Source organism: Lonchura striata, chromosome 3 (assembly GCF_050655825.1).
Source record: "Lonchura striata isolate lonStrDom1 chromosome 3, ASM5065582v1, whole genome shotgun sequence".
NCBI classification, from domain to species: Eukaryota; Metazoa; Chordata; class Aves; order Passeriformes; family Estrildidae; genus Lonchura; species Lonchura striata.
In genome coordinates, this window is record NC_140705.1 from 41,758,026 (window position 1) to 41,779,184 (window position 21,159).

Consider the following 21,159-nt stretch of genomic DNA (forward strand, 5'->3'; position numbering starts at 1 on the left):
GGATCATCAGAAAGGATTTTATGCATGACAACATCACATTGATTGTCACTTTAATCTGTTCTTTTTTTTCTCTGAAATATTTTAGATTTCAAAACATGATCCTCACACTTGAGGATCTCTTCTGACAGAGGCAAAATCTTAATTGTCATGGATGGACTATTTAGGAGAAAATGGAAACCAAACAAAATATTCTGTTCAGACAAATTGAAACACGACATAAACATAGCTTCATTTAATTTCATTTATATATTTATTTATTTAAATAAATAAATTTTGTCTTAAAATATTAAGCTTAAATTTATTAAAAAATATTAAGTTAATCTCACCCTTCAATACAAATAAGCAAACAAAAAAATAACCTTAAGATATCTTTAGAAGGGTAATATACTTTTTTGTTCAGGGTTTTATTTTTAACAGAAATGTTGACCAGATTGATTTTTGTCTAAGAACTTTTGAGAGTTCAAATACTACAGAATAAAAATCCATTAAGTGCTATCCAAACTGAAGACATCAACTTAATAACTTAGAAAGCATTTTCCATTTGTAGACATTAACACCAAGGATGCTTCAGAAAATATGTCATAGATGATTCTTTAAGGAAAAACACCTTCCAAATCTATATGAACTTAGGCAGATGGACACTACTACTTCAGCCTAGTCCTTTGATTGTTCAGATAGGATAAATTGTTATGTTTCTTAGAAGAGAGAAGCAGTGAGTTCAGAGTCAGATTGGACAGACTTTGAGCAACCTGATCTAGTAAAAGAAGTCCCTATCCAGGTCAGGTAGGTTGGACTAGAATGGCCCTTAGAATTCTTAGAATGTCCCTTCCAACCTAAACCCTTCCATGAATCAATATGAACCCTTTTATCAATCCATTATAAAATTTTAACCGATTTGCACCATGGAGTCATGATTTTCAGGCTAGTCATATAGTTTATTTGTAGACCTGGCAGTGTTACAATCATGGTTGAAGTAGATGTGCCTTTGAAGATATATAATTTTCAACCTAAATGATTCTATAATTCTCTGATTATATGACATAATTTACTAATATCAGTTTGCTAATACTAATTATTTTTTTTATTGAATACATCTTTTTAATAAATTACTGAAACATTTAATATAATATAGAAATACACTCCATGTCATTAGTCAAGTGGAGTAAGCATATTCCTGAAAGACTAGTAGAAATTTTACCTTGAGTGTTATCTCAGAGGGTTCATAATATTTATATTTGAGTGTTCACAAAAAAATATATCTTTTATTTCTCACTGATGTTTATTTGTGACCATTGCTTGGACTTCATTCCAAACTAGTCAACTCAGTCTGGAGTTCTGTTAATGATCTCTGACCTAGGTGTATGTTTTTCATATTCCGCAATTGGAAAATAAAATTTTACACCAAATACAATTCATCACAGATTTGGAATACTTATGGAAATTTCATTTTTCCGTGTCTACACAAACTTTACATGTTGAGTGAGTTATTTACAATGTTTGAAATATGTAATGTATTCAGGTTTTTTTTTTGGACAGTAATTTTAAAGGGAAAACATTTCTGGAAATGGCTGGAAGTTTAATTTTCTCTCAGAAAATCAAGATCCTGAGACATCAGAAAAATAAGAATAAATTAATTTATTTAGACACAAGTGTTTAAAGGACAGTAGCTATAGTTTCAGTTTCTGAGGGATTATTAGAATGCAGAGAAGTAAATAAATACAACGCTTGCACAACGCTTAGGCAGGATTTTTAAAAATTGAGATGGTTTCAGTGAGCTGATGTATTTTATATCCATTGGTGTGTGCGCTTTGCTAGTTTTATTATCTTTCCAAGCATTACGTATTTGTTCTAATGGATGATAAAAGCGAAGAAGTAGACATATAACCTGTAAATTGGTCTAAGAGAGCTGGGTAGGCAGTAAGAAATAGCTTAAACGTTGTCTTCAAGGAGTTCAAAAGGTTGGTCCTAAAGAAAAGTAAATGTATGCATGAGCTTCTATTAGTTCCTTTTCCATCATTTGAAATTTCAAGAAAATGGGCTGCCCTGAAATCAAGAAGAAAAGGTACTGCACTGCAGCTATGGCATTTGGTATTGCTTAGATAAAGCTTGTTTAAAGGGAGAGAAAATAAGATTGCCTTAAGCCTCTTGTGAGCTTCCAGTCTGAAGTAAATTCATACATAACAAAAAAAAGACTCAAAGGAAATAAAAAAAACTGAAAGTGAAAAAATAAGCTGGTCAAAGCAAACGTTTAACATATCTCTTCTCTAGGCATTAATCATACTATACGGGAGTGAGGGTCAAAAGAATTGAGGCAAACAAGGAGAATTTTGGTGCAGGCAAATGGAAAAAAAAGCCAGATAAGCTAGTGATTTAAAACACTGAAATTTTTAAAGTGAGGCATAAAGGTCACAAAATCAGGTTCAGATTGATAAGGCACAGTGGGAAAGTTTTAATGAATTCTCAGTAAATGTTTTTAAGACAAGCACTCCAGACTTGAATATTGAGATAACAATGAGGCTTTTTATCTTATCAGTTGGAAGGGAGTTAAGAAAAATTCTAGGAAAAGATCAAACAGAATTATGAAAACTTGGTTTTGAACAAAGGAGCTGAACTAAGACTGATTTTACTAACTACTACAGAAAAATAAAAAGGTTTTTAAATTATTTACTTTTACTCCTTTATTGGAGGCAGCAGGGGTGCTGTTCTGTCTTTTCAAAATTCTAGCAATCTGTAAACAGCAGAGGAGGTGGAATTAAAATACGAAGTAGAGTCTAAATCCAAGTCATTGTACCTAGCAAAGAAAACAGTGGAGTAATAGAGGGAAATGGAGATAAGTGTTAACATTTTTTACTTGAAGATATAGACAAAAAGATTATATAAAAAAGATGGGATGGTCATTTGGCTTGTTCAGCCTGAAAAAGAGGAGACTAAGGATATACCTCATTTCAGTTACAACTTCCTCATGAAGGGAAATTGAGAGGCAGGCACTGATCTCTCCTCTTTGGTCACCAGTGACAGAACCTAAAGTAATGGCCTGAAGCTGTGTGAGGGGAGGTTTAAGATGGAAATTAGGTAAATCTTCTTCACCCAAAGGGTGGTTGGGCACTGGGAGTTGTTTCCTAAGGGAGTGGTCACAGCACCAAACCTGTCAAGAGTTCAAGAAGTGTTTGGACAATGCTTTTAGGCACATGGTGTGAATCTAGGAGTAATCTTGAGCAAGACTAGGAGCTGGACTTCAATGGAAGAAATTTACTGAACTGTATTAAGGAAGGGAACAGTGATTGCATTAATAAAACATAAAATTTATGTCTCCCTTCCCTTACCAGTTTCAGTGTCAGCACTACTCCTTTTGGAATAGATGAGCCATTTCAAATTTTTTGCTGTCTTTAACCCATGTTAGACATTTTTAAAAGACTATGTCTTTATGCTGGTTTTGGTTAGTTTTCTTTGCAGTAGCTGGTATGGGACTATATTTTGGGTTGGAACTGAAAATAGTGTTGGTAACACAGGAACATTTTTTGTTACTGCTGAGCAGTGCTTGCCCAGAGCAAAGGCCTTTTCTGCTTTTCACCCTACTCCACCAGTGAATAGGCTGGGGGTGCAGAAACAACTGGGAGGGGACAGAGCAAGGACAGCTGACCCCGACAAATTAAAGAGATGTTCCACACCACATGGCATCATGCTCTGCATATAAAGCTGGGAGGAGAAGAAGGAAGCAGGGCCGTGATGTTTGGAGTGATGGTGTTTGTCTTCCCAAGTAATGGGTGCACATGATGGAACTCTGCTTTTTTGGGGATGGCTGAACATCTGCCTGCCCCTGGGGAGTGGTGAATGAGCTCCTTGTGCTTTGCTTGTGCACACAGCTTTTGCTTTACCTGCTAAACTGTCTTTGACTAAACTCATGAATTTTCTCACTCCTACTTACAAGTCCCATAAGGATAATAGTTGATTACAAACAAACCCAGAAATATCATGCTGTATGGTTTGGCAAACCTAGAGTAAGTAGAGCAAATAAGTAAGTTACTGGGATTTATTTATTCTTAGATTTAGCTCAAAATGAGGAAATCAAATAGAGAGTAATTAGAATGTAAAGAAAATATAATAATTATGTAATTGTGGTTTGTATATAATTTTTTTTTGTGTATCTTTAGACATAGTAATTGCCTTCTTACATTTTTGTATTTAAAGTAAAAACACTGCAAGGGATAAAATTAGCTATAGAATATATTTTCTAGGAAAAAACCAATCATATCATTATGGCAAATACTGTCATGATCTGAATAGAAAGTGTGGGCTAATTGGTAGATGCTATCACATCTGTCATGATGAACATGAATATACTTTTCCCAGAGATCTTCAGTAAGTTGTCACCTTACAAAAGGGTTCAGTGCAACTTTGTCATACAAACATAAACCAGAATCAAATTATAAGAATATATATGGAATTAATAAGATTAAAATACCTGTCCCCTTGAGAAACGACATTAATTGCTCAGTGTTGATACATTCTACTGAAGTTAGCTATTGCTAAGATGAAACCATAAAAGTTGATTCAGGTCTTATGACAAGTTCAAATTTGTTTATGGAGATTTACACTTTAGAGCAGGTCATTTTTCCTTATTAATTTATTCGTTGACAGAAAATGCCTCACTTATCTGCAGCTATTTATTTATTTTAAAATGAACTAAGGGTATATCTGTCCAACTGGTCATTAGAAAAACCTTTCATATTAATAAGTACATTTTAAACAAACTCAGCAGGTGACTGATATTCAAGATAAATATGAAAATATTTCCTTACTTGCCCAAGCAATTTCATCCACTTTGTTGTGTTTGAAATTGTTTGCATTGTCACTGCTTTGTCTGCTTTTCTTCATGGCATATTCAGGGAAATCATGTTTGTGGTGTTGTTAAAATATATTTTCCAACACAATGGCTTTCAAACTCATAGGTGATATCTTTAACCCGAACTGTGAATAGTGAAGGAGTCAACCAAAGGGTCACACAAAATAATATAGTCATGATAACACACTGACGGTGGTATCATTTATGTGCTAAAATACAATCAGAAACACTATTAGTGCAACTGTTCATTTTTGTCAAACTATATGGGAACTAGATGTAGTGGGACAAGTAGCATGGTATACAATGCTGAATGAATTGAGTTTTCTGTGCTTTCTCTCTATTTTTTTTTTCATTGCCTTTTTTTCAGTCTTATATAATACATGTGAACAGCAAAGCGTTAAGTCAATCACCACTAAAGTTGTTAGTTTTTAAATTGAAATTTAATATGTATTTATTTATTGTTTATTGAAGGTTTCTAAAATGGTTGCTCATAAATTAGTTTCCATAAAATCCCCTAGAATAGAATTTTCTCAAATATTTCAATTAAAACAAAATAAGGAACTAAGTCAAACACTGTAGTCCCAGTTGTTATTATTGGAATTTGCTCAGCAAGATAATTTGGTAGCATCTTGAAAAGGCTGGCTTGTTTTTGTAAGCAGATTAGCAGAGATAATAATATAAATTTAGCTAAATACAACTTAATGAATTCTCAAACTACATCAGAAATTGTGTTTCCCATTAGCTGTTTACTAGATGAATAGCAGAATTACTTTTCTGTCCAACTGATCAATTTAGTGACAGTTTGACAGGGGAAACAGAATGAGGCACAGCTACACCCAGCGATTCCATGAAGGAAATGTCTAGAACCCTTGGCAGTTGGATAATCACAGAATTATTGCATGATTTGGACTAGAATAGCATTAAAGATCATCTAGTTCCAATTCCCTTATGATCATTAACAGTAAATTTTCTAGGAGTTTCACATACCAGCCCACACAATTTTTTTCTGATGGCACATAGATTTCCACTAGACCCCATCAGTACATTTCAAATATCTGTTCCTTCTCTGGACTGTATTTCAGAACTTGGATGTCAGAAGCCACAGAGTAATTATTTCAATCCATGTTTGAAATGCTTAATTATTGATAAAACTTTCTGCTTTTCCCCCAAAACACATAGATTATAAAATGTATTTGCTTTTACCATGTGCAGCTAAAAATACATCAATATTCAATGAAGATTGCACATGACAGTGCTACTCAAAATAATGCTTTTTTCTCCTGAAGACTGGTTTTGCAGTGTTCAGTTACATATTAAGGCATTTGTAAGAGCAATAATTAAGTAATTGGCACAGATTTAGTTGGAGAAATCTTGGAATAATCTATGACTGAGTGTTGGTGTTTTATTTAACATTAACATGACTGATTAAAATCACTGGGTGGTCAAAGAAGCTGGTAATTTGTTTTCACATTTTCATTCATTGGAAATTTTCAGTTACTTTATTGATGCTAATTTTGAGCAATTCTTCTGAAAAGAATTCAAATAGAGAAGTTAATAATGCTGGAAAGTGAATTCTTTCCCCCTGTTCTGCCATACAGTTGCTCTGCCTGTTCCCAATTATAAATAAAGCAGAGTCTTGGTAGAACTTAGTTTTCAAAAGCTATACTATATCCCTTTCTCTGTTGAACTGCATTTTTACTGCCTGGACTCAATTACTACAGATGTCTAAATTGCAGGATGCAAGTAAACACATTAATTGTATTTTCCTCTAACTTTTGTTATGTTATATGGTTTTATGAGCAATGCAATTTTCTCCATCAACTTCTGGTAAGTTATATAGGGGCTCTATATATCAGCACTAAAAAGTACTCAAAAACTACATCTTATAGCTCTGTTATTGTCTGTGTTTTCTGTACAGATCATTAACTAAAAACATGTAAATTCATTTAGTTGAGTAGATGAATTCTTCATGATGTATTCATCAGGAACTAGTCTGCCTGAAAAGTTCCTCTGTCTTTTACTGTATCTTTCAATTCCAGATCTTTTAGATTATTTTTTAAACTCTTCTTATTATTGGAGGGAAGCAGCCCCTTAAGTGTTATGTTGCTTATCTTCTCAAGTATGTTTAGGAAACTAAAGGTGTTTAAAGATAAAACTGCCAGAATTATTCCAAGATCTGACAGATTTGCTAACAAAAAAATCTACTGATCAGTATCCCACCACTCCTCTACACCTTTGATAAAAACCACATATGGCATCAATCCTGTTTGCCTGAATTAACTCCAATTTTCTAGTCACCAAGGTCAGAAAAGTACAGAGAAAGACTCAGCTGTTAGCACATATGGTCCAATGTATCTGGTAATTTACTTTGTGTAATAAAAAGTACAGAATGTTAAACCCAAATCCCACTGCAAAATACTCAGTCGTGGCTTATGATAATGTATAGACTGCAAATATTTTACATGAGCAATTTTGTGAAGAAATACTGAAAATTATTGGCCATTTTGGATGTAGAGATTTTTTTGTTTGTCAACAGAAATGATAGGTGAACTTATTGGGAGAAAAAACCCCAACAATCTGTCTGTGCAATGAGGCTCATTTTGATGATCATCATTACAAGTGATAGTTAATGCCAATTCTATTACTTGAGTGGTGCCATTAGGAAAAAAATGACAGTAGAAATTCCATTAAGTTTTTGAAACCTGTGAAGACAATGAAACAGTATTTATTTTTAGCTATGGGGTTTTTGGGAAAAAAAATCAATAATAATTAATGGGTTTTCTATCTCTTCTGCTCATTCAAAGAGATCTTTGACCAAAGAAATGCTGAGTTTGGCTTCTAATGTTGCCAAAGAAGTTTATAACAAGCCTCAACAGCAGCAATGTTTTGAGCATAGCATATATGAATTGTGCTTTGAATATTGCACAAACATCTCTCATGCAGGTATCAATGCTGTGAGAATACATTTGTTGAAAAGTGTCATTGTGACAATTGTTGCTTTATTAGAGGTAATATTTAAAGTAATACTCATGCATAGTTCCAATGCTAACACTATGCAGGCAGTGCTTTTGAAAAATTGTTTTCAGATACAGTGCAAATGAAGTGTGGAATTCTGTACATGCAACTTATATCCCAAAACAGGCAGAGTAAGAAATAAGTTTAGCTTTAGAAACATCCAGAATACAGGAAATGCTTTAGAAACAGACTAAGTTTTATTAAATTCTTTTTCCTACTTATAAAAGGAAGAAACCTGTAGAAGTATGAGATATATGACACTTGTCATATTCCACAGTATTTTACAAGAACTCTTGTGATGTTAGTTATTATTCAGTAGAGGACTATATATCATTCTGATATAAAAGGCAAGAAAGTCTGAAATCCATTAGTGATTTTGGAGCTATGAAGACTTTACCTATTTCCAGATTAAAGCTGATAGCAAAATCTTATTTCAGTAGCATTAAAGTTTGGGGGTTTTAACCATAGGTTACTTGAAATATTTAACATTTGTTCAAAATCTTTGTGTTTTATAACAAAAAGTCAGCACAATCAAGGCAAGAGTGAAAATCTCTTTCTCTGAGCACTACATTTTTAATTCCTTGTAGCTCTATTCTTGGTAGAAACACCTTTCCTCTTTTCATTTGTGCTCTATGGACCATAAAAACTGCCGTTATGGAGGAGGGAAAGCTCTATGCATTACTTTTATTGTTTTTATGCTGACACAACAAAATCTAAATTGTCTGGTTCACTTAGGGGTTTTCAGGCCTCAGTGGTTCTGAAAAAATAGAAAGGAAAAAAGAAAAAAAAAATAAGTAGAAAGATAATACTCTGAGGCCACAGGGTTGTAAGCAAATGAGACCAGGATGAAAAAATAGCTTCTTTTTCCTTCTTCTGTGATGACTTAGAAGAAGCTAGTCTAATAGTTCTAGGAGACAATAGAGAAAAAATATTGTATTAAAGAGTTTGATATTTATAGCTACTTGCTAAACTGTTAAAAAAATTAGATGATACACAGAAGCTCACTTCAATTAAGTTTATCTGTTGGGTGATAGAGGACAGCTAAGCTGATTTAAGGCTGCACTGTGCATGGCATTGTATTATCCTGTAGAGGCATCAGGTGCAGATATGCAGTTAAGACCAAATTGCATATTACACATAACTCAGCTATGTCAACATCAGTAATTATAATGCTTTAGTTGCCTCAGAAAAACACTTTTGGAGTATAGAATTAGCTAAGACTTTTGAGAAACTAGAAGTTGTTTTGGTCATTTCAACAAATTTAAATGTATTTAAAACAAAATATCTTCAACAAGATGTGCAGTGGTTAGTGAAAGCCAAAGATTAAGTTATAAAGATAAAAAATTAATAATAAGTGTTATTTTTATTCTGATTCCTGTATTTATCATTATTTCCTTATATTAATTATATTCTTATATTACTATTCATTTTGGAAGTCCCAGTAATGGATCATTGTTGTCCACTTCAGAAACATTGTGTTGTTTGGAGAAAACAGTACCTGTTCCAAAGAATTCAGTTTCATATTAAGAACTGGGAGAGGTGGATCAGTGTATACAGATACACATTACAGAAACAATAAAGTATATGAAGTACACAACAGAGAAAAAACATAATTGGTCATTGATAGGTATTTGAACAGTAGCAATCAGCCTTTACAAATTTCCGTTTGGTAAGACTACAGACAGGTAAACAATTTGTTTCTGTACAATTTACTTTCATTTATTCTACTATTCAAATTCTTTCGGATAACCTTACCTTTGAGTTTTGCTGTATTTATAATACTTCAGGAGAATTACAGGATTACTTAGGCTGTTTGTTCTCTCAGTTTTAAGCTTGTCATATAAGTTTGGTTTCCTATGCTTGTATTCAGGATTTTCAAAGGGTCTCATATGAAATAATTGGGATAAGTCTACTTGAGTTTCAGAGGAATGAAGAGGAAAAGAAGACAGGAAAACGCATTCCTCTGGATAATAATGTGCTTGTCTTTGGCTTGATGCATGAACCACATAAATTCAAAATGCTTTTGGGATTTGTTTGGTTTGTTTCTTTTGTTTTTGCTTTTTTTTTTTTTTTTCCCAAACCAGGAAATTATATATTTTGTTTTGTTTTCTTGAAATTGCTCAAGGTCAAAATTTGAAATATCCAGAAATTCATTAATTACTGTACATAAGTTCATACTGATAAGAAGCAAAGAAATCAATGAGAACTCAAAGTTGGAAGGGATCTCTAGAGTCCTCTTACTCTTGTTCGAGGAGATCTGCTTTTCTAATTGAAACCATGATGCGAGATTAATTTATTCAGGATGCATGGTGCTAGAATAATTTGTTCAAAGTTACATTAAGCTGTCTCAAATATTTCCAGTGAGTTAATTCTATGATTTCTCTGAGCTACATGTTGTATGTAGTTTTTCTCATAGTGAAGAATTTTTTCTTATATACTCAGAGAATTTACCATTAGCAGTGCTGGTTATTGCCTCTTATGCTGTCCCCACACATCCAAATGAAGAGAGTACCTTCAGACTTTTCTCTAACATTCTTTTTAGGTAATGGAAGAAGGTGATTAGATTCTCTGTAAACCTCCCATTCTAGGAACACCACTTTATATAAATCTTTATTTGTAAGTCAAGATCTCCAATCTTCTGATCACTTTGGTGGGCACTGTCTAATTTTACCATTTCTTTGAACTCAGAGAATGAAAACTGGACAGGGCATCCTTGGTGTGGCTTGAAAAATGCCAAATATTGTGGATTAATCCCTTCCCTTGTTCTGGGCTTGGCTATAATCTGCTGATATTACTTGCAGTTTTCTTTCCTGCTGAAGAGATGGGCTGCTTACTTATGTTCTGCTAGCTGTCTTCTTGGCACCATAAATTCTTTTCAGTTAAGATTCATTCCCACCAGCTAAATCCCAGCCAGTATGGATGCTTGAGATTACTTTTTCCCCAGCATAGACTTTGAATTTATCTTGCTTAAATCTCATACATTTCCTGCAATACTAATTTCCAAACTTTTTGTGACCTACCTGCATGGTAGCTCTTTCTTCCAGTATTTCTACCTCTCCTCTTTTTTTCGTATCATACACAAACTTGATGAGGGTGCTTTCAGTACCATTTTCCCAACTGCTTGTGAAGATACTGAGTAGTATCAGGTCTAGGACTGACCCTTGAGGTAGTCAAATCTTGACAAGATGCTAATCTGGTTTGAGATGTTAACTACCATTTTCCTTGCCATTTCTCTACCTGTAGCTGCTCAATCTGTCCAGTCCTTATCCTTCCAGGTTGTCATCAAAGATGTTTTGAGAGACCATGTTGTACACCTTGATAAGGCAAACATATTGGCTTTTTTTTTAAAATCTCTCTTCATATGTCATTCTTTTTGTCAGTACAAATGAGTAAGTGATGAGCTTAGTGCGGTCATTCAGAAGTGACATTTCATAGTTTGCCCATTACATGAGGTCAGAATGAATGGGCATTTTACCTGTAACTTTAAAAAAAATCCATGACTCAACTTTAAGAAAAGTGACTTGTGTCTACTAAACATGCAATGCACAGGAAAACAAAAGTCATAAAGCTGTTATGATTAGTGTCATGAATAGAAAATAGTGTAGTAGGATTTGGAATATGTGGGTTTTTTTCCTCACATAATGATTCTGATGATTTAATTCTCATGTGGTGGAGAGTGCTCTCATAAAATATATCAGGACTGGGTTTGTTGACTTTTTTTATTTTTGTCTCAAAATTGTATCTTAATTGCCTTCAATCTTTCCTTAGTTACTACAGACTCTTTTGAGTTTAAATATTACATGGTGAAAGCAAAGCTGAAGCATTTTCTGTGCTACCTAAATGCTTTTAGAAGCCAGGAAAGAAGTTGTAAGCTATCATTAAAATAAAAGTCTCCATTAATGGATCTGTAATTTTTCTTTCACAGAGAAATGTCGGAATTAGCCTGGCACGTTTTTACTATGCATTTATCCACTCTTGACTTGTATTATGAAGTCTGCTTCCATGTACTTTGATCCTTGTTTATTCTGTCATATTTTCAACATTATGATATTTTTCTAACCTTGTGGTCCAGAGTCCTGCTGCTCAGATATTTCTTTCCAAACCAGTGCTCTAGGATGGAGCAGTAAGTAACACATTACTGACAATGACTCATTCTGTTTCCAGACTCATATTTATACATAGCATTAGCTATGACTAACTTAGAGCCTTTGCCGTGGTTCCATTTGTGGTCCCTGACAAGCACAGTTCTCTTCCAATGATGTTTAATTCATGAATGATGAGTATGACACTGACAGTATCCTCTGAATGTCATTGTGAGAGCTAACATTTTATGCATCAAGTTCGATGCTGAGATGAGTTTCTAGATTTGCTTAATCTTTGCATTTCCAGCTTTCCTATTAGTTAGTTCTCTTTTTTTCTTCCAGTGAAATTCAAGGCATAGACAGCTTTCTTACGTCTTCACCATTCCTGAGGGAACACAAGAACAGTAAATCATGTCACCACAAGTTACCTTATATAAACATCATTTCCAGTTGATTTCAAGTTAGGTTGGATTCCCTGACAGTGATTTCCTGTTAGATGAAACAATATGGTGAACTAACCCAGATAAAATAATACACTTAATTGATGGAGTATATAGGCTGATTAACCAGATTGATTTGCACACAGCGAAAGAAGGTGGAAACATAATGTAAAATTGCAGCATCTGCTTCTAACAGTATGAGTGATACAGTCCTAACCACAGGAATGTTGGAGTGTCATTATCTTTAATTCAATGTCAAATGGGCCCCTGATGCTTTTTATTGTTCTGACTTCTTGATTTTCATCAATGAGTCTGCTGGGTATTTTAGCAAACACAGGACAACTATTTGTGGTTATGTTTTCCTAAATCAAATGAAAAAGGTTTTTTTTTTAATTTCAGATTTAAAAAAAAATCTCTTGTTAATTTAAAAAAAAGACAAAACCAGACATAGGGCTCAAAAGTAGACTGGCTTTATTCCCTGGCATAATTTCGTTTAGAGCTAGAAGAAAGTAGTGCAAAAGCATTCACTTTTTGTGCACTTTCTGTCATCCTTGCCAAATTTGCAGTGGTGAGCCATGTGCACTGGTATTCTAGGTTTTGTGTTCTCTTCTTCATTAATCATGTGTAGACTATATTAATGTTTTCATTTAATTTTAATTATTGCAGTAAATGAGCTGTCCTGTGCAGGAGCTTTCTCTGATTTTCTTAATGACTTTTTTCCTTTTCTTTTCAATAGTAGCAGTGGATTCATCCTAGCTGATTAAATCAGACATAATATGAACAGTCTGTCCTTTAAAGGATATTGTATTTTTTTCACATGTTCTAATGATTGAGTAGAAAGCAACCATTCCCCTTGCAAATATTTTTTTCATCCTGGAGTTTATTTTTTCTCAAAAAAAAAAAAAAAAAAAAAAGAAAAGAAAAATACATATATATTACAATCCTTTTTCTTATTGTTGTGTCTCATTTGGCTTTTTCTTACCTCCCCCAAACATGCATCAGCATCTAACCATTTGTTAAAATTGTTTTCTCTGCCAATGCTTTCTATTTATCAGATTATTTATAGTAGATAAAAATTTACTGGTGTAAAGATTGTATGACAAAAGAATTAAAGAAGCGTTCTTGATAAAATTTTACAAATATTGAAAAACATTTATTTCCACCCTGCCTGTATTATATATTAACTAAGATTCCTACAGAGGTGATATGCATTTCTTGAAGTAAATTATGCTACAATGCGATATTAAATGCTTGCAAGAGTTATTTGATTAGAAAAAAACCCCAAACAAACACTATGAGGAGAGGCCCCGTCTGTTTGGTCATCTCTATTCTATGTGTTCACAGAATATTTTGAAGATGAATGCTTTCCTCTTTCATTGTTACTAAAATCTTTTGCAATCAGGCCCAGATTATGTTCAGTACAATAACAATGCGCAAAATTCAGAGCCCTGTAAGTCTTCACTTTTTGTTAGTATTGACACTAGACTTAGTTCAAATGCTTAATTTGTTAAGTCTCCAGGCACAGTGAAAGAACTCTTGGATTATATTTCAGGAAGGGGACAAAATAAACCCTTTTTTCTAAATAAATGTTCTTTTCATTCCACATACACTGCTAATTCTATTTTGGGTCAGAATTTCTGGCTGCCAATCATCTGAACTTCAGAAATGTTTGTAGTGTCAATCTTTGTTTAGTATTTCTTCCAAATCTGATGGCAGAAATACATTTAAGTGTGACAACAAAAGAGGAAAGACACCTTAAAAGGTCTGATAATACTTACATGGTATTTCTACATTTTATTTACAAGGCAAAATTTAACATTGCAGAACATTTTCTGATACATCTCGAGTTTGCAGTGTTATTAAACAGATCGGATAAATGTGGTATAAAATGGTCAGTATTTCTAATAACTTCAGTTTATTCAGTCATTATGATCTCTTAAGCACCTGTTTTACAAAAATGAGAGAAGGTAATTACCTTCTTTTTAAACCAACTCAGGTGAAGAAAAGGAACCAACTCCTCTGTAGTTTCACAGCATCAATTTCTTCCAAACTACTGACTCCGTTGTCCCAAATTACTGACTCCCTTCCTACCACAACAGTTCTTTGTATTCTGGAAATATTAAATCAGAAAACACATATTAATTTTTAGGACTTCAGTAGTTAATTTCTGTAAGCCAAGCTAGCTTTATTATGACCTGAGAGTGATATTATCTCTCACCTAAAATCTTTCTCCAAGTAATTTTGTCATGTACAACAGATAAAATGTTGTCTGCCCTTTCCTTCACAACTGTTTTCTCCATACACTGTGAGAGCTTTGATTACTTCAGATTGCCATGCTATGCATTAGGTTTTCAGAACTGTTCAGCTGAGTGATTGAAATAAGAGAAAAATTTCACTTGTGCCAGAATCCACAGATTTCCCTACAAAACTTAACAAGAGAGTTTATTATCTTTGCTAGAGTGAAATAATTAGTAGTTTTCCACTAATCTGAAGTACTTGTAGGTCTTCCTCCTGCATAAAAACAATAAAAGCAGATCAACAACAGGTATTTCACATTGGACAATATGTCCAGTTGTTTATTTTAAATGGAGAAGATGAGAAGTACAAATGAGATGAACTATACAAATATCCTCAGAAAATTGCCTTGGTAAAACCTGACATAGTAAAATCTGAGGGGAGACCAATGTGCAAATTGAGAGTTTACTTTCGCTCATATAAGCTTATCATTCTTACTCATATTGCATTTAATATTTGTCTTTCAGAAATCCAAAATCTCCACTTATGACAAGATGTGGGCCTTCATGAGCAGCAGGAGGCAGTCAGTACTTGTCAAAAGTAATGAAGAAGGTATCCAACGCGTGCTTACCTCTGATTATGCATTTCTAATGGAGTCGACAACCATTGAATTTGTCACACAGAGGAACTGTAACCTAACACAGATTGGAGGCCTGATAGACTCCAAAGGTTATGGCGTTGGAACTCCCATGGGTAGGTGATATGTCAACCACTTGTTCCCTGTTCATTAATCTTAGTTGCTGCAGCAGCATAGGAAACATCCCATACATTGCTAGCATTTACCTTTGTCTTAATTTTCTCAACCAGACACAATACATGTTTTGTAAAAGTTTATGGATTTTATTGCATTTTTCAAAAAGGAAACAGTTGTTGCTTTATAAATAGTTATATATTTTCATATGATAAATTTGTCTTACATGGTTCCTTCCATATGTTCAACAACAACAGTACTGTTCACAGGACTTTATTTTATAAAGAAAAAGTTTTAAATATGTTGATCTATGTGTTTAGAGAATGAAGTCCTTGTGGTGGAAGGCTTTCATTAGCAAGTGGGGCTGAGTCTTTAAAATGAGACAGCTAATCACTGAGATTTCTAAAAGAGGAGGGAAATATTCCATACCATGCCAGAGACAAAACAAATACTGATTTACCCTTGTGGAATATAGGTTTGCATATTGGCTTAGAAATTCCAATCTTTAAATATTTTCTAGGTCAGCTGCTTTTTGCTAAGTACAAAACTAGTTGCAAGACTAAAAGACAACTACAGGTATTAGCTTGGTTGTAGCTTGGCTCCTAGAATCCACAGAAAGGGAATCAACAAAAACTGAGTGCCCACGGAGTGTAGTGATTTTTTCAAGAATATGAGGTGAAGATCCAGATTTAGATTTCAGGATAGATGGGAATAAAAATGTTGTCACACAAAGACTACAAGTACCACACAATGATTCTACTTAATGTTGTAAGGTAGTTCTACTGACCTATTTCTCAGGCAAATATATATTTAAATTTCATTCTGAACAATAATTTATAATTTTGTTATTGATGTGGATATGTTTTTATTTTTTCTCAGGTAGGTGTTAGGTATGGTACTGTTTTGATCTGTGTTAATAACATATGTTAAATCATTGCACTGGGAAAGTTATACCCAGTAGTATAATTCAAGCACATGGAAAGGAATTTTAAGAAATAAAGTTTACCTCTATATATTGGATAAAGAGGTACCTAGCATTATCAAATACAGATTCGCCTTTATATTGGATATATTTACTGCTATTCAATAACATCTTTGAAATTTTCATTATTTCAGTAATGAAATAATTTCTACATTACATTTCTATGTAATGGACATATGCTGAAGAAGTTATGATTCTGTTCACTTTGTCTTTGAACAGTTAGTTGTTAGGAATCTAGTTTTGATTCACACCAATTTTTCTACCCTGTTCTATTGTGACTCTTGTATTGCTGAATATATTCTATAGATGTGCAAGTGACACAATGGACTATACTTCAGTCCTGCTGGTCTTTTCAGCATCTTATTTTTTGTTATTTATAAACCTTTTTGTTATTTTGAGGATAAAATCCACTTTCACTTTAGGTTTAGTATAGAAAAATATTTTATAGTTTAGATAGTATATAATCTTTGAATAATATACATGCAAACTTGTGAAGCATCTGAGGCATGCCCCGGAAATTTAAGTGAACATTGAAATGCCAAACTGATAGGAATCAGAGAGACCAAAACTCTCTATAAATTGTTCTGTTTATGTGTAAGTCAGAGAAGCATCATAAACACCAGAGAAAACATCTTTAAAACAATGATAAATCCAGGAACAGAATTCTGGAGTTTAAGTTTAGGGGAAGAAATATTGAATGTAAAAAGAAAAGGAAGATGAGTAAACTGCCTGTTGGTCTTTGTTCCCTACTTTACATGGGGACAGAATGCACTATTTCTTCATTAACTTTGAGTCATATCAGAGACGTTATTCAGCTCTTATTCATCCACAAGATTCCAAGTAACAACAAATTGTCTGTGTCAAGAGAAATAATACTGTTGTTCAAGGGGATAGGTGAGCTGACAGTTGTCTTGAATCAAGATGAAACAAATAGAGGACATACCTGCAGGAATCAGCAGTCACCAAAGGAGGCAAAATAAGAGCTAAATACAGTTTTAAACTTAACAAAAGCAGTTGAAGGAAGATCTGAAAAAAAGATGACAGCTTCAGAAGAGGAAATAGAACAGAATGTAAAATAGGATGTAAAGTAAAATTTTTGCACAAAAGAAATGAAGGTAGAACAAAACATCATCTGGGGCTTTCCCAGAACAGCTAAGAATAAGAGATTAATCCAATATTTCATCAGCATCTATGAAATGCTGTTGAGAAAGCTGACATTTATAATGGGTTTATATCCTGTGTATTAGGTGCACAGTCTCAGAGCAGAGGGATTGTGCAGCCTCTGCTAGAATGATGCATAGTTTGCACAAGGAATCCTTATGAAGAAGCATTTCCATGTTGTCTGTCAGAATAATTTTGTTAAATATATTGCTTTATTGGAGCTAAAAAATATTACAGAGCAGTGGATAATGTGAAATATTCTCATGCATTATAGCTAATCTCATTTGTACAGGAAAAAATAATTCTGGAGACTTTAAAAGAACTAATGATGTGGTTATATCTATAGAAGTAGATTACATCATTATTTAATGACAATGAAAGAACTTTATAGACATGCAACTGAGTAATATCTTTTTAGAGTTAATAATCCTACAAGTAACTTGTCAAGTGCTTGGAAAAGTGCAGTGTAATGGCTTCACATACAAAGTATATGCTTTTGCCTATTTGAGAGGCAACTTGTCTCCAAGAACCATACAGAACTACTTGAGTTTATAGAATCATAGAATCACAGAATATGCTGTACTGGAAGGAACCCATCAGGATCATTAAGTCCAACTCACAGCCCTGAACGTGACGCTCTAAAAATTACACCATGTGCCTGAGAGCATTGTCCAAACACTTGAACTCAGACAGGCATGATTCTGTGGCCACTTTCTTGGGGAGCCTGTTATGCATTTCTTGAAGTAAATTATGATGATTCTTTAACCAGAGGGCCCAACCACCCTCTGGTTAAAGAATCATTTCCTGATATCAAACCTAAAAGTCCCCTGACTCAGCTTCATGCTGCTTCTAGTCTTGTCACTGGTCACCACACTGAAGAGATCTGTACCTGCCCTGTCTGTCCCTCTCATGAGGAAGTTGTAACTGCAGTGGGGTCTCCCTCTGTCTCCTCCAGGCTGAACAGACCAAGTGACCTCAGCTGCTCCCCATAATGCTTCTCCTCCAGACTTTTTACCACCTTTGTGGCCCTCTAATGGTTTAATGCCTGATATTGCAGTGCCCAAAACTACCCCCAGCACTCGAGGTTAGGCTGCCTCAGTGCAGAGCAGGACAATCCCCTCCCTTGCCCAGCTGTGATGCTGTGCCTGATGCACCCCAGGACACCGCTGGCCCTCCTGGCTGCCAGGGCACTGCTGGCTCATGTTCAACTTTCCATTGACATCCCGGTCCCTTTCCACAGTGCTGCTCTCCAGCCTCTTTTTCCCTAGTCTCTGCACACAGCCAGAGTTGCCCTGTCCAGGTGTAGAATCCAGCACTTGCCCTTTTTAAACTTCATATGGTTTACAGGCATGGTATTGTGAAGATATAGATGTCATCTGCAAAATTTACAAAAAATTCAGCTTATCACCAGGAACAGTGGCTTGAAATTGCAGAAGTCTTTGCACTGTAAGGTTAAATTTGCAGGAAGCAGTTGTTACAGGTCTTATGTTGACTGCTGTAGAAAGGATATGGTTACTTTTGGAGACCAGCAGCAAAGAAAGTAGGTGCAATATACCTTGATTATTTTGAAGACAATAGAATAATAATTAGTGAGAAAATAATTTGGTTGCGTTTAAGCAGATACAAGAAAAAGGTCTTAAAAGCTTTCTTAACAGAAAAATATTTTATCAATTTATGACAAGATAATCACTTGGAAAATGTAACCAAGCAAATATAGCACCATTGTAGAGTACTGCAGTAAAGGTTCTCTGCTCATGATATTAGTATTTTAAATGTAGAAAAAGAAAGTTACACCAGATTAGGAGAAAAAAAATAAAAAACAAAAACCTGTGGGTCAGGAAGGACATGGGTATCAATTCCTTCCCCAAAACTTGGAGAAGCAAATTATGAGTTTACATGATTATTTTACTTTCTCTAAAAGCATTAGTGAAGTAAAGAAAGTTTAGATTGCTAAAATGTAACTTTGAGGAAAGAAATTAGAAACAATGTACTTTTGGCACAAAATGGGATTGTCAGAATCAGCATGCATCTTTAAAATCAACGAGATACAGTGATACTTGAAATAGGTGCAAAGCAGAATTCTGTATGGTATCTTTTCAGCAGTGAAAGTTAAACTAGTAAGAGTGAAATATGAGCAAGGGAGAATTTGGTAAATTATGCATACAATGACTGATTCTCATAATATAAGTTTTTGAATTAAAGTTTTGTATGCACCAGAATTCATTTTCGGTCAGCTACTTCTGATGCTAGGCTAAAAAACTTGATTTACAAGGAAAAGAGAACAACAGACCTGGGATGAGATGTCTTATAGTAACTGGTACTTTAGAGTGGATAAGGGAGAACCCTGTAACGGGTTTTGTTAGAGAATATTTATTTGATTTTTAAAAATAATCTTCCAGTTTGAAGATCCACATGCAAGGGGTTTTAGTTTGCTTTATTCTGGCATGTTTTATCAGGAAGCATTATTTTGCCAGGTCTGTCTTCTTCATCAGTGAATCTGACAGAGAGAAAAATTATTTGCATATTGTTATCAACATGCTGTATAGTTGTTTTTTTCATTTCTATCATATTATCATAATATGTATAGATATGACCCACAGTTATCTATTAGAAATGCACATAAGTGTCTTTTAGCAGTTGGAATTTGTCTTTTTGCGGGCATTCACCTCATCATACAATACTGATGTTCAAGGGAGGAATGAGGGGCAGGAAGGAGGGAAGAAGAAAGTGAAAAGACACAAAAAGACAATTAACAAAGAGGTAGTGGGAGTGGAGGAGGGAAAGAGAACAAATCCTTTGGATATGCAGGGCAACTTATGTTTTCCATTACAGATTATCTGAAGTGTTTATTATTATTTCCAGTAGTTTCAATTTCCTATTTCATCATCATACTTGTTTAAATTTTGGGTTGTTCTTGAATATAGCCCAGTTTGGCCTAAATTTACAATTCCAATGAGCTCCTAAGTGTTTATGATACATCCAAATGCTTATGGTCATCCTATTAAACATATTATAGCATTATTTTCTAGAAAACCTGGACCATCCAGCAATCTACTTTTTATGTCCTACTGAAACACAGCTAATGTGAATTTCTTATGGTCAACATGCTGTAAAACATAGTAATATTAAGTGACAAATGCTATGCTGTAATGAATATTTATTAACATATTTGCTAATCTGAACTACATGGAAGGTTAGAAATGTAGCTTTTATACACTTTATGTTAAAGCCTTAATACTCTGTGAAGCTACTTTCTCCTTTTTTGGGGGAGGGGGTTGGGTATTTTGGTGGCTTGGCTTTTTTTTTTTGTTTTGGTTTTTTGGTGTTTTTTTGTTTGTTTGTTTTGTTTTTTTGTTTTGCTTTGTTTTGTTTTTTAATTGTTTTTTTCCTTTCAGTTTTCTACTTTCCAATTGGAAGGAATATAGTTGAAATCATCTTTTGGAAAAAACATACTTCATCTCTCTTAGATATTGTTTCAGGTTCTTATTTCTTTTCTAAATTCCTCTTTCTCTTCAGCATGTTTGACAGCAGGCTACTTCCCATCTGGCTTGGGCAGATTTTCTTCTGAATTGCCATTTGCTTCAGTGTTGAACCTGGAGCACATAGATGGCTGACAAGTGAATACTTAGAACTGATTCCATATGAATAGA

The 21,159-nt window shown here is 34.1% G+C and overlaps 1 protein-coding gene across 4 annotated transcripts in view; it reads left to right on the forward strand.

Moving 5' to 3' along the window:
• GRIK2 (glutamate ionotropic receptor kainate type subunit 2) overlaps positions 1-21,159 on the forward strand; it is a 341,730-nt gene that overhangs the window by 287,622 nt on the left and 32,949 nt on the right. For all 4 annotated transcript variants that reach the window (XM_085574923.1, XM_077782281.2, XM_077782282.2 and 1 more), the window contains one exon: positions 15,143-15,368. In XM_085574923.1, coding sequence (XP_085431049.1) covers positions 15,143-15,368 — 226 coding nt within the window. The remainder of the gene's footprint in view (positions 1-15,142; positions 15,369-21,159) is intronic.